The sequence below is a fragment of the Anabrus simplex genome, chromosome 1 (assembly GCF_040414725.1).
Source record: "Anabrus simplex isolate iqAnaSimp1 chromosome 1, ASM4041472v1, whole genome shotgun sequence".
Lineage (NCBI taxonomy): Eukaryota > Metazoa > Arthropoda > Insecta > Orthoptera > Tettigoniidae > Anabrus > Anabrus simplex.
Window position 1 is genome coordinate 68,237,601 of NC_090265.1, and position 16,429 is coordinate 68,254,029.

The 16,429-nt window shown below is 39.5% G+C and overlaps 1 protein-coding gene across 2 annotated transcripts in view; it reads right to left on the minus strand.

Moving 5' to 3' along the window:
- Positions 1-3,260: 3,260 nt before the first annotated feature.
- The window catches only part of Sgt1 (suppressor-of-G2-allele-of-skp1), a 174,792-nt gene continuing 161,623 nt past the window's right edge, over positions 3,261-16,429 (minus strand). For both annotated transcript variants that reach the window (XM_067156303.2, XM_067156294.2), the window contains exon 6: positions 3,261-4,338. In XM_067156303.2, the coding sequence (XP_067012404.1) occupies positions 4,231-4,338 (108 nt within the window). In that variant the 3' untranslated portion in view covers positions 3,261-4,230. The remainder of the gene's footprint in view (positions 4,339-16,429) is intronic.

Genomic DNA, 16,429 nt, shown 5'->3' on the forward strand with positions numbered 1-16,429 from the left:
AGACTCCCTAGCCCTCGCAAACCTAATAGCATCGGGGTCGGAAAAGAACAAGAATTGACCAAGGGAGGTCGGACAGGATAGATGAAAGTGAGGAGCCTGGCACAAGTAAGTGGAAGCAATGCCAGGACTCAGCTAAGGGCCCCGTGGTCGCCAACCCACGCTCTGAAGTTCAGAGCCCCTGGGGGATGGAGGATGGGAAGGAAAGAAAAAATGGAAGGGATCCGATACTTCGAAAAATGAAGATATCAGCCAAAGGAAGACAAGGGCCACGAAGGGCGTGAAAATGAAAGACTCCCTAGCCCTCGGAAAACTAATAGCGTCGGGGTCGGAAAGGAACAAGAGTTGACCAAGGGAGGCCCTTGTCTTCTTTTGGCTGATATCCTCATTTTTCGAAGTATCGGATCCCTTCCATTTTTTCTTTCCTTCCCACCCTCCATCCCCCAGGGGCTCTGAACTTCGGAATGTAGGTTGACGACCACGGGGGCCCTTAGCTGAGTCCTGGCATTGCTTCCACTTTCTTGTGCCAGGCTCCTCACTTTCATCTATCCTGTCCGACCTCCCTTGGTCAACTCTTGTTCCTTTCCGACCCCGACGCTATTAGTTTTCCGAGGGCTAGGGAGTCTTTCATTTTCACGCCCTTCGTGGCCCTTGTCTTCCTTTGGCTGATATCTTCATTTTTCGAAGTATCGGATCCCTTCCATTTTTTCTTTCCTTCCCATCCTCCATCCCCCAGGGGCTCTGAACTTCAGAGCGTGGGTTGGCGACCACGGGACCCTTAGCTGAGTCCTGGCATTGCTTCCACTTACTTGTGCCAGGCTCCTCACTTTCATCTATCCTGTCCGACCTCCCTTGGTCAATTCTTGTTCTTTTCCGACCCCGATGCTATTAGGTTTGCGAGGGCTAGGGAGTCTTTCATTTTCACGCCCTTCGTGGCCCTTGTCTTCCTTTAACCGATATCTTCATTTTTCGAAGTGTCGGTTCTTTTTCTTTTTTCTTCGAATTAGTATTATATTAAGGATTGTTGCCCAATTGTATTTCCTCTAATAACAATAACCACCACCACCACCACCACCACCCTCTAATTAACGTCCCCCCTTTCTCTATTTATCATTTCTTTATCAATTACTACGGCAAGTTGTTTCGAGTTGAACCTCGTATTTCTTTCATTATTTCTTCCTATTTTTTAAATATATTTTTTATTTGGCTTTATTCTTTTTTAACGTTTTAAATTATTTTATAAAACCTATATATCCACTTTGAAATTTGACGAAATTAAATCCTACACTGTTTTCCTAGGACTTCATTCACGTCACCTTTTGCTCTTCGGCCGGAGAAACAAATGCCTACAAGACCTGCCTAGCAACGACTTTACATAAGCGAATATTTGACCTGCTTATGAACTTCAGCTATATTTGTTTTCGGCGCAAGATAGTGATGTTCTGTTTACTCTCTTGACTGTGATTATTGTGTTTTGAACATTTACTGAATTGCTACGTTATGATACAATGTTAATTTTTTGCCTGTATTCAATGTGCTAGTTGTTTTAAGATCTTCGCAAATTGGCTGATGATGACACTTAAAATGTGTTGAAACCGGTCCCATTAAACAGGTTGTAACTACTTTTTACCATCTTATTACGGAGTATTGAAAGGTGGATCCTAACCTATAATATTGTACATCTTATTTCTCTATTCAATACGGAACAATAATGAAGTTTTTAACTTTAAATAATTCAACAAGTTTACTGCTTGATTTTGCACAGTGTTGTAGTGTTGTGACTTTCTCTGTTCACTGAATTTCTGAAAATAGTATTTTAAACTTATAAAGCATCCGATAATAACAAACCTTTAAATGGCGAGGGAGTTTCAACACGAGTGAGGACATTGATATTTACTATCGAAGATTAAAGTACAACAATGTAAATGTATCTACTGAATAGATGTACAGTATGCCTTCAAATAAATGACCTAACTTATGTTATTCCTGGTTAAGCATGACTGGATTGTTGGTGAGTTTATCAGATAATTTAAACCCAAGCAACCACAAGCCACAACTTATCCACCTTAACTGCGTAATATATCAGAAATGTTCCTAAAGCACTTCTTAAAATTGAATAGTGAAAATTGCAATTCATTAAGTACATTACAAAAACATTTGAGGTCCTTATTATATCTGATCAAAATACAAACTGCAATGAACATAAACAACTTATTTCTTACAAAGTACATTTAAAATGATGCCAATTTCTGCCCCCTTTCTTTCATGATTTTCGGCCTCCATTTCAAAGTCTGATACCACTGCATGGATCAGAAGTGACTGGAAGAATTTTGCCCAAACTTCACAGCCTGTGATGTAACCACATCACTGTGGTTGAATAGCATAACCCCCATCGCCTGCCTGCCGGCCTGCTTACAGTGCTGTGCGCCCAATGGACGAAATGCCCAGCGTGAACACCTGTGGTTTAGATTATATGGACGTGCCATTTGCAGCAAAGAGAGCTTTGTAACAAAGACAGCCATGCATCTAGGACCTCAACGCCAACAATAATGGGGTTGACTGGAAAAACAATGGATGGATCGCAGAGATGTATGTACCAACAAACGGACCCTATTGTGCAGAAATCACACTAGGAAGGAGAAAATAATCTTGATGGTTTTATACGTTCCTTTAACTACTTTTATGGTGGTGCTGTCCTGCAGGAATTCTTAAGTCTTTTCTGTCTTCTATCTTTTTTTTTTTTTTTTGCTTGTGGTTTAAGGCCATACTACCACATCGCAGGTTTTCAGGGACGATAGGATTGGAAAGGTAGCAGCTATGGTCATACGACACAGTGGGATTTGAACCCAGTCATATTTGAGCACCTTCAAAAACCAGCAGACCAGGCCAGGATCAAATCTAACAACTTGCATTCCGGAACTGTCTGAACTACTCGGCCCAGCCAGGAAGAAAACTTGCAATCACAGTACAAAGATTATATTTCTTAAAAATTATTTATTTACATGGACAAAATAAAATTACAATAGAATTAGGAAAATATTAGTACTGTAACACTAAACAACTTTCTTCAGATTTTAACATAATGTAGATTTGTGTTCAACAGTGAGTGACCAAAGACTATCAAACTTCCACTTTATGATGACATTACATGTGATCTATAACTCTGTGTATATAAATACAAATAACATATGAAACAAAGTCTTTGAAAAGATGGCCAGAGTTATAATTGCATGGTTTATACCATGATGCCACAGATATTATAAAAACATCTTTTATTATATAGTATTAAGCATTGGCCTGCATGCAAATGACTTATTGTTGCAAAACACAGTACTACTGTATCATACAGTGGTTTCCTTAATAATTAAGCCAATAATCATAATTTCACGAAATAGAATATAAATTATTCCTCCAACCAACAAAGGTAGCAAAGATTAACTATTCAACGTCAGGTTACGAATGTTTATGAACATATTATCTTTGAATAAATGCCTTCTCTAGCACTTAGTATATCAAGGATTGAATCATTCTTTTAAATGATATTGAGGAAATCATTTAATACAAAATGTTTTTCTTCACATTCAGCATACTTTCTCCAAATAGTCTTTCTAAATGCCATTTATTATTTACATGGACAAAATAAAATGTTTTCCAGATATTTTGGTGATGGTTTCTTAATATATCTTTTAACATTTTTAAGACACGAAAGGTAGATGTCATCTACTTAAACTCTTTCATAATAGAACATCAAACCTCATATTTTTAAGTATCCACTAAATTCATATAATTATGGCTTACAAATAGTTTTCAATATCACAAAGTCACAGCAACAAGTTAAATTTCTACAACAAAACAGAAGAGATAAGCGATGATTGAAACCTTGCTGTAGCATAAACAATTGCTGAAACAATAAATTAATAAACTATGTATGATCAAGTAGCTGATATTATTGTAGAATTCAAGCAATTAAAGCACAGCCAAACCCACATATAAATGTAAGAATAAAATCTCAAACTTTGGCCACACACTGAAGTAAAAACACAGTCAAAACAAGCAGAGGTAATATCATGCAGCATTAAGAATGGAATATTTGTTGTGACTTGTTTTTGATTTTGTCTCTATTTCATTTAGATAGTTTCCATTCTTAAAACTCGATATAAACCCAAGGAAATTTTATTTTAAAAGTCAGTCTCAAAATAAAACAAAGCATAAAACTCTCTTTTTGGTATAATCTCATGAATCCCATTTCTTCCATTCCATACCATCAGGAGGTTTCACATCAACCTTATCCTTTGATACCTCATTCCAATTTGTGCTCAGTACAGTTCCACCAGATTCTTGCTGCAAGAAAGTGAAAAGTCGAGTAAGAGTTCAAGATATTAAATGGTAACAGCCTACACATCAAGAAGTAATAATGAAAAAGACAAGGTCAAATTAGAACAGCAACCATTGCAAAACTACATTGGCAAAAGAGAAGTGGAAACAAACACCAACATACAGAGATAGCTTCCATTTTGGGAGTTTTTTGAACTAAGAAACAAGTCATCAATAATTTTGAAGTAAATCATAAATGGTCCTCCAAAAACTGCTGTTCAACCCTAAGTGGTAGGCGGAACTTGTTAACGATGGAGGTGCTTTGAATGCATACCAAGACATTGAACAAATGTAAGCAGAACATGCGATCCCCAACTTTGCTCCATTCGCCAGTGTAAACGTCAGATTATATATGACAATGCCCGCTCTCATATCGCTAGTTGTGTGTAGAAATTTAAAAAAAAAAACATGAACGGGCGAAATGGCTGATGTCAAAATGTTTACACCCTGAATAAAATGAGACTAGCATTATCGGAAGAGCGAATGAGCATCCCCCAGAAAATGATCCAGGACCATCGGGGTAACATGCCATTGCACATGGAGTATGTCAACGTTGCCAGGGATGGAAACGATACTAGAGTAAGGAAAGTAACGAGTGACAGCAAGCAAATGTTCAGATACAAGATCCTTTAATTCAATTCAGTGAAAAGTTTGAAAATTCTCGAAACATATTGTAAAACGAACTTGACAATGCAATGTGTTGTGTAATAAAATATATAAGAAAACAAGGTTTCGGGTAAATATAAATTAATTTTTAAAAACTGAACAGAGTCCACGTTCTTTCGCCAGTCAGTGTAGGTCTCTTACACCTGTGCATTGAGAAGGATTACACATGCACGCACACAAAAAAATTCTGCTTCCTTCAACCAGAGACAGCTGTATACAATGCATACTAAGAAAATAGGGATAAAGAAATGAAAAACGTAACTTTTAAATGACAAAAGAATAGTTTTTCTAAACATAGAAATACTTTTCTTACTGAGTGCAATACAAAGGATTTTTCAAAATGAGGAGCGATCCTTTCAGTGCACAGGACCAGTGATAAGCTTACTGCACTGAATAAACAGAAGATAAAGAATCTGCCTTGTCAATACTGATCATAAAACAAATTAATTACTCAAACATATTTCAAGAACACATCATTCCCTTCTTCAGCGGAAGTATTTAACAATTTCAAAGAATTGTTTAAAATAAATAAGACATTCAATTATTACCATAACATTACTTAAAACAGTTGAAATACAGCTATTACATAATGTCTTTTTCATTTTCAGAGATCTAAACTAATAAAAGGGTCCACTCAGATAGCACTGAACACTTTCCTCTGAGACTGAATGCAAATCACATGTGGCAACTTATTGACATTATTATTATTATTATTATTATTATTATTATTAGCTATTTGCTTTACGTCGCACTGACAAAGATAGGTCTTATGGCAACAATGGGATAGGAAAGACCAAAGAATGGGAAGGAAGTGGCTGTGGCCTTAAATTACTGCCCCAGCATTTGCCTGGTGTGAAAATGGGAAACCACGGAAAACCATCTTCAAGGCTGCCGACAGTGGGGTTCGAACCCACTATCTCCCAGATGCAAGCACACAGCTGCCCGCCCCTAACCACACGGCCAACTCGCCCAGTAGAGATTTTTTGTTCTGAACCTTGATGGGGATGAAGGTCAGACTCATTACTATGCATTTTTTTAACATATGAGTTTGCCAATTTAAACAATGAGTTCTCTCTGCTGAAATTTCATTAAAATAAGTCACTGTTACCCTTTGGGACTAGTATATTGTAATGGATCAAACACCCCCTATAGATAATTAAGAACAATTGCACGCTGGACGCCAGGCTTTGAAATAAATGTAATTTGAAACCTAATTTAGATATAAAAAGTACTAAACATAATTTAATGAGACTATCTCGGTCGTGAGGTATAGGGATGCTAACCATTACATACCATGTGGAAAAACATTGGGAACCTACTAAAAAGTCAATTATTTAACGACGTAAAAAGAAAAGTTTCATTTAAAAAAAGATGAAATTACGTAAAAATGAGTTTATACCAAAATTAAAAATTACTGACTGAGATTACAGTTCATTACTACATGCGCAGACTTGCGTTAACAGGGATTACTAATGCTCACCGTAGGTTGATCTTTTCGTCGTCTGCTTCTGTGGTTGATCGTTGTCGTCCCTCTGCCACCAGCATCATCCTTGGCATCTGCTTCATGGAATGGATTCCACCCTGAATCTATCCCTCCCTATTGTGCTGAGTACCAAAAACATGGTACCAGCCTTACAATGTGATATTCCACATCAGAATTAATTGAATAGAGAGAACGGAAAACATCCAGTCCTTCTATATTATTTGAACTTGTCTTTCTAACTAATCTGAGTAAGTCTCACAGAGCCAATAAGAAATGTTGAGTATAAGCACATTGTAAGTGATGCACTCAGAAAGCAGAGTGACTCTAAAAGCCCGTGGACTACCTGAGAATGGAGACTCGAGAAAGCTGGATGCAGAATGCAGAATATAGAATGAAGACTAAAGAACTTCACCATGCCGTGTAGATCTATATAAATCCTCTTCAGATTCCCACTTCCTCCCTTGTCACATGACATTTCGTTCAAATGAGAACCGATATACGTCACTACCCTGTCGATATATAGATGAAGCGTCTGTCCTTGACAGAAAAAGCCCTCCTGATAGGAGCGCGTGATATGGGGTAATTTAGCGTCGCAACAACGAAATTAGGCATCTTCCTCTTGTTGTTGCGTACGTTTCCAAGAACCATCCAAAATTAACCTTCCTGGACTATTGCGAGACACCAAGTAGCCTGTTAGCGCAAGACCTGTCTTGACATTACCACGGAATATTCGAATATATTACAATTAAAAATTATTTCTCGTTCTTACGTACAATTACATAAATGATGATGATGGACGTTAATAATGAATAAAATCACATGATACATGATACATATATATACAATTAATTCGGGTGGGCAATTAAATTATGTAAATGTCGTGGCGACCACGATTATTACAATATAAACAATTTCTCCAAGATATTCATGTAATTTCCTTTCTGAACTATGTATAGTAACTTCATCTAATTTTCTATACTAGTAAAACTTTGGAGGTTGATATGCATATGTTCGCACATAGCTGAATATCTTCTGTGCTTCACTGCATTCATAGTTCCTTATACCGAATCTCTGAACTTCTTCCTGATTGTCCAATGTACATATTAGTTTAAGATTTGTGAAGAAGGAGAGAGAGAGAGGCACTGTGTGTGTTTTATGGCTGAATAAAGCATACTAAATCATACTCAGATCAGAGACTCACAGTTTGAAGGCTTTCTTTGCAAGTAATAGGAAAATAAAATGGTTCATAATGACCTTTCGTTGTGGACCGATTGGCTGTTCCTCATTTTCACATATGATAGTGGCTGCCAGATTGTATGGCTATGATATAGATTCTTCTATGCGAACCACTATCAAACACAGTATACCTCCTCATAACAATGATATCGTTTTACCTAAGAACTTCAGCTATCATCAAATCCACAACATGATGTCTGCTATTTCTAACGTTGTCACCAAATGGACTGGCCCCAAGGACATAAGCAAGTGTTTTGATCTCAGTGTCACAATGGCACTAGTGGCGACTGTTGTGAGACCTGCCTAGCATGGCATAAATACATACATTTGCTGTAATTTAGTGCTTCTTTCCATTCACTGCTACTAAGCCCTTCTGGTTGATGAACCCAGCTGTTAGGAGGAGTGAAATCTTTGTATAGGATCACACCTTTTCCTTTCTGAGGATGTGTATGCCATGTCTGAAATTCTGTCGTCCTCAGAGGTCTTTGAAAATTAAAATATAGAACTTTTATCCACCTTATTAAATACACAATATTGCTAACTCCAAACTTAACACATGAATAGTTTAAAGCATAGACATTATTTGATCTCTTGGCCAAAAGCCAAAATCTAAAAGTCGTGGCAAGGGGTATCCCATTAAAAAATGCGACACGTACGACCCCTGAGCGTTGCTGTTAGCTGCGGCGTAGCTAAGCAGTCTGTCACAGACACCAGTGTCAAGAAGATGGCAACACGTCGCGAGTTAACCGACTTTGAACGTGGGATGATAATCAGCGCACGGGTCATGGAATTGCGAAGATTGCACGCAGATTTGGGTTTCTGAGTTCAACAGTGTCAAGGGTGGATCTACAATATTACAGAGACAATGTTGTACCAGCCGTGTAAACGGCCGCACAGGTAGGCCACAGGGGTTTAATGAACGGACATCACGTCTGTTCCGCAGAACCATACTGGGCGCTTGACAGGCTACAGTGAGAAAGATCACCACCCAGTACAATACTGGGAGTCAGGAACCCATTTCTACAAGAACTGTAAGGAGGCAACTGCACCGCATAGGCTTCACCAGCCGAGGATGAACTTTCGTCCCTTTGCTGACACCTTGACACAGATGTCAACGACGTGCATGGACCCACGAACATCGGCAATGGACCATGGAACAGTGGCAGTGTGTGGTATGGTCTGATGAACGATGAATCCCGGTTCCAGTTGTATCGAGCTGATGGGCATGTGAGTGTGCCCCATAAAGCTACAGATGCTGCGTGTCAACAAGGTTGTGTTCAGGCAGGAGGTACTCAGTTCTGGTCAGAGCGGCGCTCCCATGGTTGCAAGTAGGCCCATTGTCCAGCTGCAGGGAGTGCTGACAGGTGCAAGTTTTGTGGACATTCTTTCAGACCATCTGCATCCCTTTCTGGCCCTAAAGACCCTCATGGAGATGCCATGCTTCAACAGGAAAATGCACCATGTCACCGCTCTGTGGTGGCACGCAGGTGGTTGGAGAAGCACTCCAGTGAAGGTACGACCCCGGATTGGCCCTCCAGATCCCCTGATCTTAATCCAATAGAGCATTTATGGGATGCTGTCAATGATAGTGTATGCTCCATGAACTCCAGCAATGCAAGATGCATGGGTCCAGATCCCTCCAGAACTATTCAAACACCTTGTAGAGTCGATGCCTCACTGTATTGCTGCCGTTCTGAGGGCTTGCAAAGGGGCAACTCATTAACGTCACATTCAGTATCTTCCCATGAATTTTGGTCGCCCAGTGTATAAAGACATTGTGTGAAAAGCCTCTTGTAAGAGTCATGTCCTTAAATCGCAATCTTCTTTTGTGGAAAAGTTCTTACGTGTTTCTCATCATTATACATATGAAGGTCGATCCAAATGTAAATGGGACTATTGTTCTTGAACATCAACAGTTGGTAGGACTGGCCCCACGCTTCTGCTATACTTAGGCAGGACCGTTAGGAGTAAGGAGAGTGTGCTGTTAGTCTTCCACACTCTTGTCACCTTCAAATCGTTGCCCTCCTAGAGCTTCTTTAAGCGGTCCGAACAAATGGAAATCGCAGGGCGATGAATCCGGGCTGTAAGGCGGATGATCAAGTGTAGTCCAGTGCATTTCCTGTAGCTTGGAGACAGAGCAGCAGTATGGGGCTGCGCAGCGTCGTGGAGGAAGATGATCTGTTGAATCGATTGGTCTCGTCTTTTGTGCCAATATGCAAGCCTCACCATGTTCCAACAGCTCACAATAGTAAGCAGCATTGATTGTGCGTCGCTCATGCCCGTCGATCGTCGTCAATAATGTCTTTATCGTAACCTATAAGTTTCATTTCCGTATTGATGCTACACACAAATACAATGAGAAGCGGCTTCCACCTAATCAGTACTTATTTACTAAAGCATGAGAATAATTTTGACATGTTATCGTCGTATGACATTTTTGTTAGATCTAGTAATGTTTTATGATTGCATGATATGTTATATGCGATTGTGTGACCAGCTGAAGATTACCTAGAAAGGTCAAAACTGGTCCTGTAGTTTAATTTTTAATTTAATAAATAAGTATTTATTAGGATGAGGCCTTCTTCTCATTGTATTTGAATACCGTATTTCACGGCATAATCGCACTTTTTTGCCAAAATTTTCGAAAAAAAATTGTAGGGTGCGACCATTATACGATGAATATTTAATACCAGTATTTGTATTACTCAAAAAATGTATTTATAACTAAATCGTATTTGATACAAATTTAAGATGCACATAATACTCGCGTTTATACATCAAAATAATTAAAATAGTCTAAAACAAAATTCATAATTTTTCGCAACAATTCGGCGAACGTTTTTCCAACCAGAAAATAAAAATGAACGTATTAAGTTAATTTGTCATTAATTTGAGTATTAAAGTTAAAATATTACACTTGCAAAAAATTATCGCTTTGTTGTGAAATGCGGACTTACCGGTACGCAATTTATTCCAAATCTTCGGTGTCGCTATCGCAGGTTTCGCTATCTGATGCGCCGTCCTCGCCTCTGTTAATACCAGTATCAGATTCTTCGTCTCCCTGCCACACTGCGTCATCTTCGGAACCGTCTAGTGCATTCGAAATTCCAGTCCTTTTGAAGCTCTTGGAGACTAGTTCAGGTGGTATAAGATCCCAACTCTTCTTCACCCACGAGCATAACAAGTCCAAGGGTGGACGCCTGATATTTCCGGCGGGCGTCAATTGCTGATCGCCGCTCATCATCCACTCGTTGTAAAATCTACATAAGTGGTCTTTAAAGGGTTTATTAACACATACGTCTAGTGGCTGCAAAGCATACGTTAGGCCACCAGGAATGACTATCTGTCGTGTCTTATTTGTAGTGAGAATTTGCTTCACTTCGTTCACGAGGTGACCTCGGAAACTATCTAAAACAAGCAGAGCTGGTTGTTTTAGTAGTGCACCAGGTCTTCTATTCCACACAGTTTTAACCCAGTCCAGCATGAGTTCTACGTTCATCCAACCCTTTCGTTGCACTCGTACATGAATTCCACGGGGAAACTGTATATTCTTAGGCATCGTTTTCCTCTTGAAAATGATGTAAGGCGGCAACTTTCTCCCGTCAGCTGTAATGGCTAGCATTGCCGTGCATCGCAACTTCTCACTACCGCTGGTTTTCATTAATACACTCCCGTGATCCTTTTAGCGCAATAGTGCTGTTGCGAGGCATATCAAAAAAGATTGGAGTCTGATCGGCATTACCGATTTGAGAAAGCAAGTACGAAGTTTCCTTGCGCAAACGTATGACAAATCGGTGAAAATTTACAATCTTGTCCGTGTAATCAGCAGGCAACTTTTGGCTTAGTGTTGTTCTCCTTCGCACTGACAGATTGTGTCGTCGCATGAACCCCTTAATCCACCCACGAGTCGCCTTAAACTGAGTTACCGGTATGTTGTGTTTGCGCGCTACCTCCTGTCTCTTAATTTGTAACATTTCATATGATACACTGCAGCCATTGTTACGTATTTCACTGACGTACCTAAACACTTCTTCGTCAATTATAGGAAACTTCCCTGTTTTAGGACCTCTAAACGCGCGTCTAGAAGGGTTTGTGCTTTTTAGCTTGTTTTTTACTTTCCGCCAGTCACACACCAACTTTTCACTCACAGAAAATTTTCTTTCTGCAGCTCTGTTCCCGTGCTGTTCAGCGAAGGCAATTACGCTTAGCTTGAAGCCCGCAGAATAGTTTCTATATTTACCCATAATCGCTTATAAATGCTTCACACGTTAATGTTTTGCGATATAAATGACTTTCCGTAATTGTTCACTATTAAAACAAATTATTTCTGCAAACACCCAAAACACAAATTAAAAACTTAAATTCTCACGCACACATGTCTACAGTAATCACGTAAATCTGAAACAGATAAATGCATCTGTGATCTGTCCATTCCACTGCAGCCAATACTGTTAGGCAGCAAGGAAGCATGCAACAATTTATCAGTTTAGCCAAATACTTTAATAAAGTATTTGGTTTAGCTCGTTGATTGCGAAACACTACTGCGCTTGCGGAAAGCTCGCAAACCGGAGCTCTAGCTAGCGCGGTGTAGATCTACTGAATAGTTGACTGTAGAGGCGGCAAACTATCGATAGTAATCGCCATCGATATTTTCCGATATTATGAGCTCTACTATCGATTGTAATCGATAGTTTTCAAAAAGTGGAACGAATAATATCATTATGCCTGAAAATAGAACATTTATTGAACACAATACACAAAAAATCAGTAGAAAGCACAACTATTTCATGCTATGTAATTTCTGAAATTCAAATCTGAATTACTCAAATCTCTTCATTGACCACCCGAGAAATTCTCGTTCTGCTGCAGTGTTCGTTTTGCGATCGCCCGACATTTTCTCAGGTATTGTAATATATTTGGAAAAATGTTTTACAGCAGTCTCAGCAGATGGCAGGAGAGTTTTCAGTTGCTTTCATGATTTCTTTGACCTAAAATGTGCATACATAAAATCTCTGATAAGATATCAATCTTATTTTTTGTCCCGTATTGGCATCAAGTCAACTAAGGTTATGTTGCATGGAGAATCCAACTTTCCAAAATGCTAAATAGTATGTCTGCCGGCACTGAAGTCGCAGGTACACAGAGATTCTTAAATGCACACCTATGAATTGGAACAAACTCTTCACCAGTTAACTGCAAACAGCTGCACAATTTCTGTTAGCGCAAAAAATAAGCCAATGACGAAAAAGAAAACTGTCGTTGACTATCGATAGTAGGCAACTGACTATCGATGCCAGACGATAGTGATCGCTATCGATAACTATCGATAGCACTATCGATAGTTTTCCGCCTCTAGTTGACTGTATTCCGAGACGTCAGTAACAAACATTCATTTTTTTTCAATTTCTTTTAAACATACGGTAATTAGGTTAATATTTCTTCCCAGTTATTGATGATTTTACATTACATTACTGACAAGTTTATAAAATAAAACTTTAATAGCATTGGATAATAATTATCTTGACTGCTTGGATAAAAGTTTTCATCCCATGCCCGGACACTTATGACGTAGTAGTAAGATAAGAATCTAGCGATGACAACTGAGACATCGTAAATAATTCGGCTGAATAATTCCGTGGAAATCTGCGTTATCGTCTTGGATTTCACTTCGTGCGCAATAACACAGGAGCCGGCCCCATGGTGTAGGGGTAGCGTGCTTGCCTCTTACACAGAGGCCTCGGGTTCAATTCACAGCCGGGTCAGGGAATTTTACCTGTATCTGAGGGCTGGTTCGAGGTCCATTCAACCTACCTAGCCGGTATTTCCTGGTGACGTTGCCGATAAGCGATAACTTACAGCCTTACGTATTTCAAATGGGAACTCATATGTAGGTGGTGAATAAATAGTACACTGTCTCGCGACCACGTTGTCAAACTGCCGATAGCCTACCGGTAAGCATAATATGTAGGTGGTGAATAAATAGTACACTGTCTCGCGACCACGTTGTCGAACTGCCGATAGTCTACCGGTAAGCCATGCGTCGTACATATACCGGTATTATTTATTTATACGTTGTGCAACATGTCGCAAACGTGACTGTGTTGCCAAATTGCCCATAAACCATACACGTATTTAACTCATTGCGGACCGTGGACGGCGTAAGACGTTTAAGCTTGCTTCTATGCTGCGGGCCGTGGACGGCGTAAGACGTTTAATGTTCCGCGCGAAGCAATGCTGTTTATATTCGTCATCTATGCATTCTTACACATTAGCCAGCGTTACTGGTTGTAGCAGGAAGTTGGTTGACCTTTTTGAGATAACCGTCGCGTTGAGTGGGCTTATGTTTATCTTAGCTGTTTTAGCGGGAATATCTCAGTACTTCCTCGCGCGTCAAGACGGTACTTGACATTTCAATGCAGTGCATGTCGTTCTTACCGAGTGTAGTATAATGGCCTATAAAACAAAGTTTCTTATGGAAGAAAAAGTATTAAGTATTGTTCACAATGATTATTCTGGTGCTGAACTTATTCCTGAAATAGACTCAGAGAGTGAAAGTGAGAGTGACGAGAAAATTCCGATTCCCAAATCCGATAAGCCTATAGAGAAAAGTGAAGTGCTTGATACATATCATCCTAGTTATTGTCCACCCGTTCCACCATTTACAGAGAATTCAGGTATAAACGTTCAAATAAAATATAAGCAAGATATTTTGAGTTACGTGAGTATATTCATGAATGATGAATTTTATCAGTATGTGTGTGAGCAGACCAATCTATACGCGAGTCAAGTGATAAGTGCGGCGCGCGGCCTTTCACAAAGATTTCGATCATGCAATCGTGGAAACCAATTAGTCCAAAATCCTGATATAAAAATGTACTGGACCGAAGACCCTGTTTTTCATACTCCGATATTTTCTAATATAATGTTCCGAATACGCTTCCTTCATATTCTTTCATTTCTTCACTTCGGTGACAGTAATCATTATGCCGAAAACACAGATAGGCTGTATAAAATTAGACGTATTTTGAAACCTGTGACACCAGATATCACACCCTAAATATTTACTAGTGGTAAGTACAAAGTATCATTTTTCTAACATTTATAGTTTAGGAGTAATTGTAAATTTTATTAAGTGATGCAAGTCAAGAGGGCCGGGCATCAAAATGGCCGGTCCAGGCATTCAAATGTCCCGCTCAGAAGCTGGTACTGAACGTGTTAAATTGCGCATTCATGTGCAACTTACGTTGCAGTTCCATTTACCTTTTAACCAGATTAGTGAACAAAAGTTGGACGTGCGACGATTATGTAATTAAAGGTTTAAAGTCCGATTTTTGTATTGAAAATAAAGGATGCGACGATTATGCCGTGAAATACGGTAATGTCTTTAACTGCACTAATGTAATTCGCCCGTCATGCTGGTCCGAGGACGACGATTGTGCTGCTGATTTTCCACACGTTCTCATTCTTCCTTGAACTTTACTGCCAGGTAAACGCGTACTCGTTAATGTTTCATCACTGAATTGTACAGTCAATCTCTAGCAAATTTCCGCCGCTGTAACTCCTTCACGAACAAGAAATTTTATAATTATGCGTTGCACAGTGAAGGGGTGCACCTGTTGCTCCGACATGTTGTGGGGATATGTAGGTTTCCATTTCATGTTTATTAGGTACTCTCGCAGAGGAATCAACTGCTCCGCAATGTACAGATTCATGTGTGTTTTGAGTGGAAACTTGGTACGTGACTTGGAGAAATTAAAAAAGCTAAAAAAAAATTCTAGATGCGCATTTAGATGTCCAGAAACATAGATGAAGTGTGTGTACATCAATGAAATACATAACAATGGCTGCAGTGTATCATATGAAATGTCCAACTCCATGGCTAAATGGTTAGCGTGCCGGCCTTTGGTCACAGGGGACCCGGGTTTGATTCCTGGCTGGGTAGGGAATTTTAACCATCATTGATTAAATCCGCTGGCATGGGGCTTGGGTTCATGTATCATCATCATGACGTGTAGGTTGCCTAAGGGAAACCAAAAGACCTGCACCAGGAGAGCCAAACATGCCCTCTGACACTCCCGGCAATAAAAGATATACGCCATTTCATTTCATATGAAATGTTACAAATGAGGGCGCAGGAGGTAGCAGGTGAACATAACATTCCCATACTCTGTTTAACCCTTTCGCACTCAGCACGCCGATCTAACGGCGTGAGAGGTTATGGCGAGAATGCTCACCGCGCCCATACATCGACTTTGTCCTATTTAGGGATTTTGGTTATTTGCGTGGCTGTTAAATCGTAACAGTTGATCGTGACGGTACCTTCAAGCGTTTAATTTGCGTTTTACTCTACAGGTATATCCACCAGCCCTGCAAAAAAAGTTTTATTTTCGACAAATGAAATCTGTCGACCGTGAATGTTTATATTGTGGTTATTTGAAGTTGTTATTGCGTGGATCTGTTTTGGTTAGCTTATGAATACAACAATTTCATCTTGCTATGAGTTTAGAGTGTATTTCATTTCTTTTGTATATCGTGTGTTTGCTATATTTCGCAAACTATAATTTACTCCTTTTCAAAACTCTGTTGTTGCACGTGCTTGTGTCATCTTTCTGGTCGTAATGGCTAGGCCATATTCAAGGCCGAATGAGGCTGATATCCTTGAATTTTCAGATG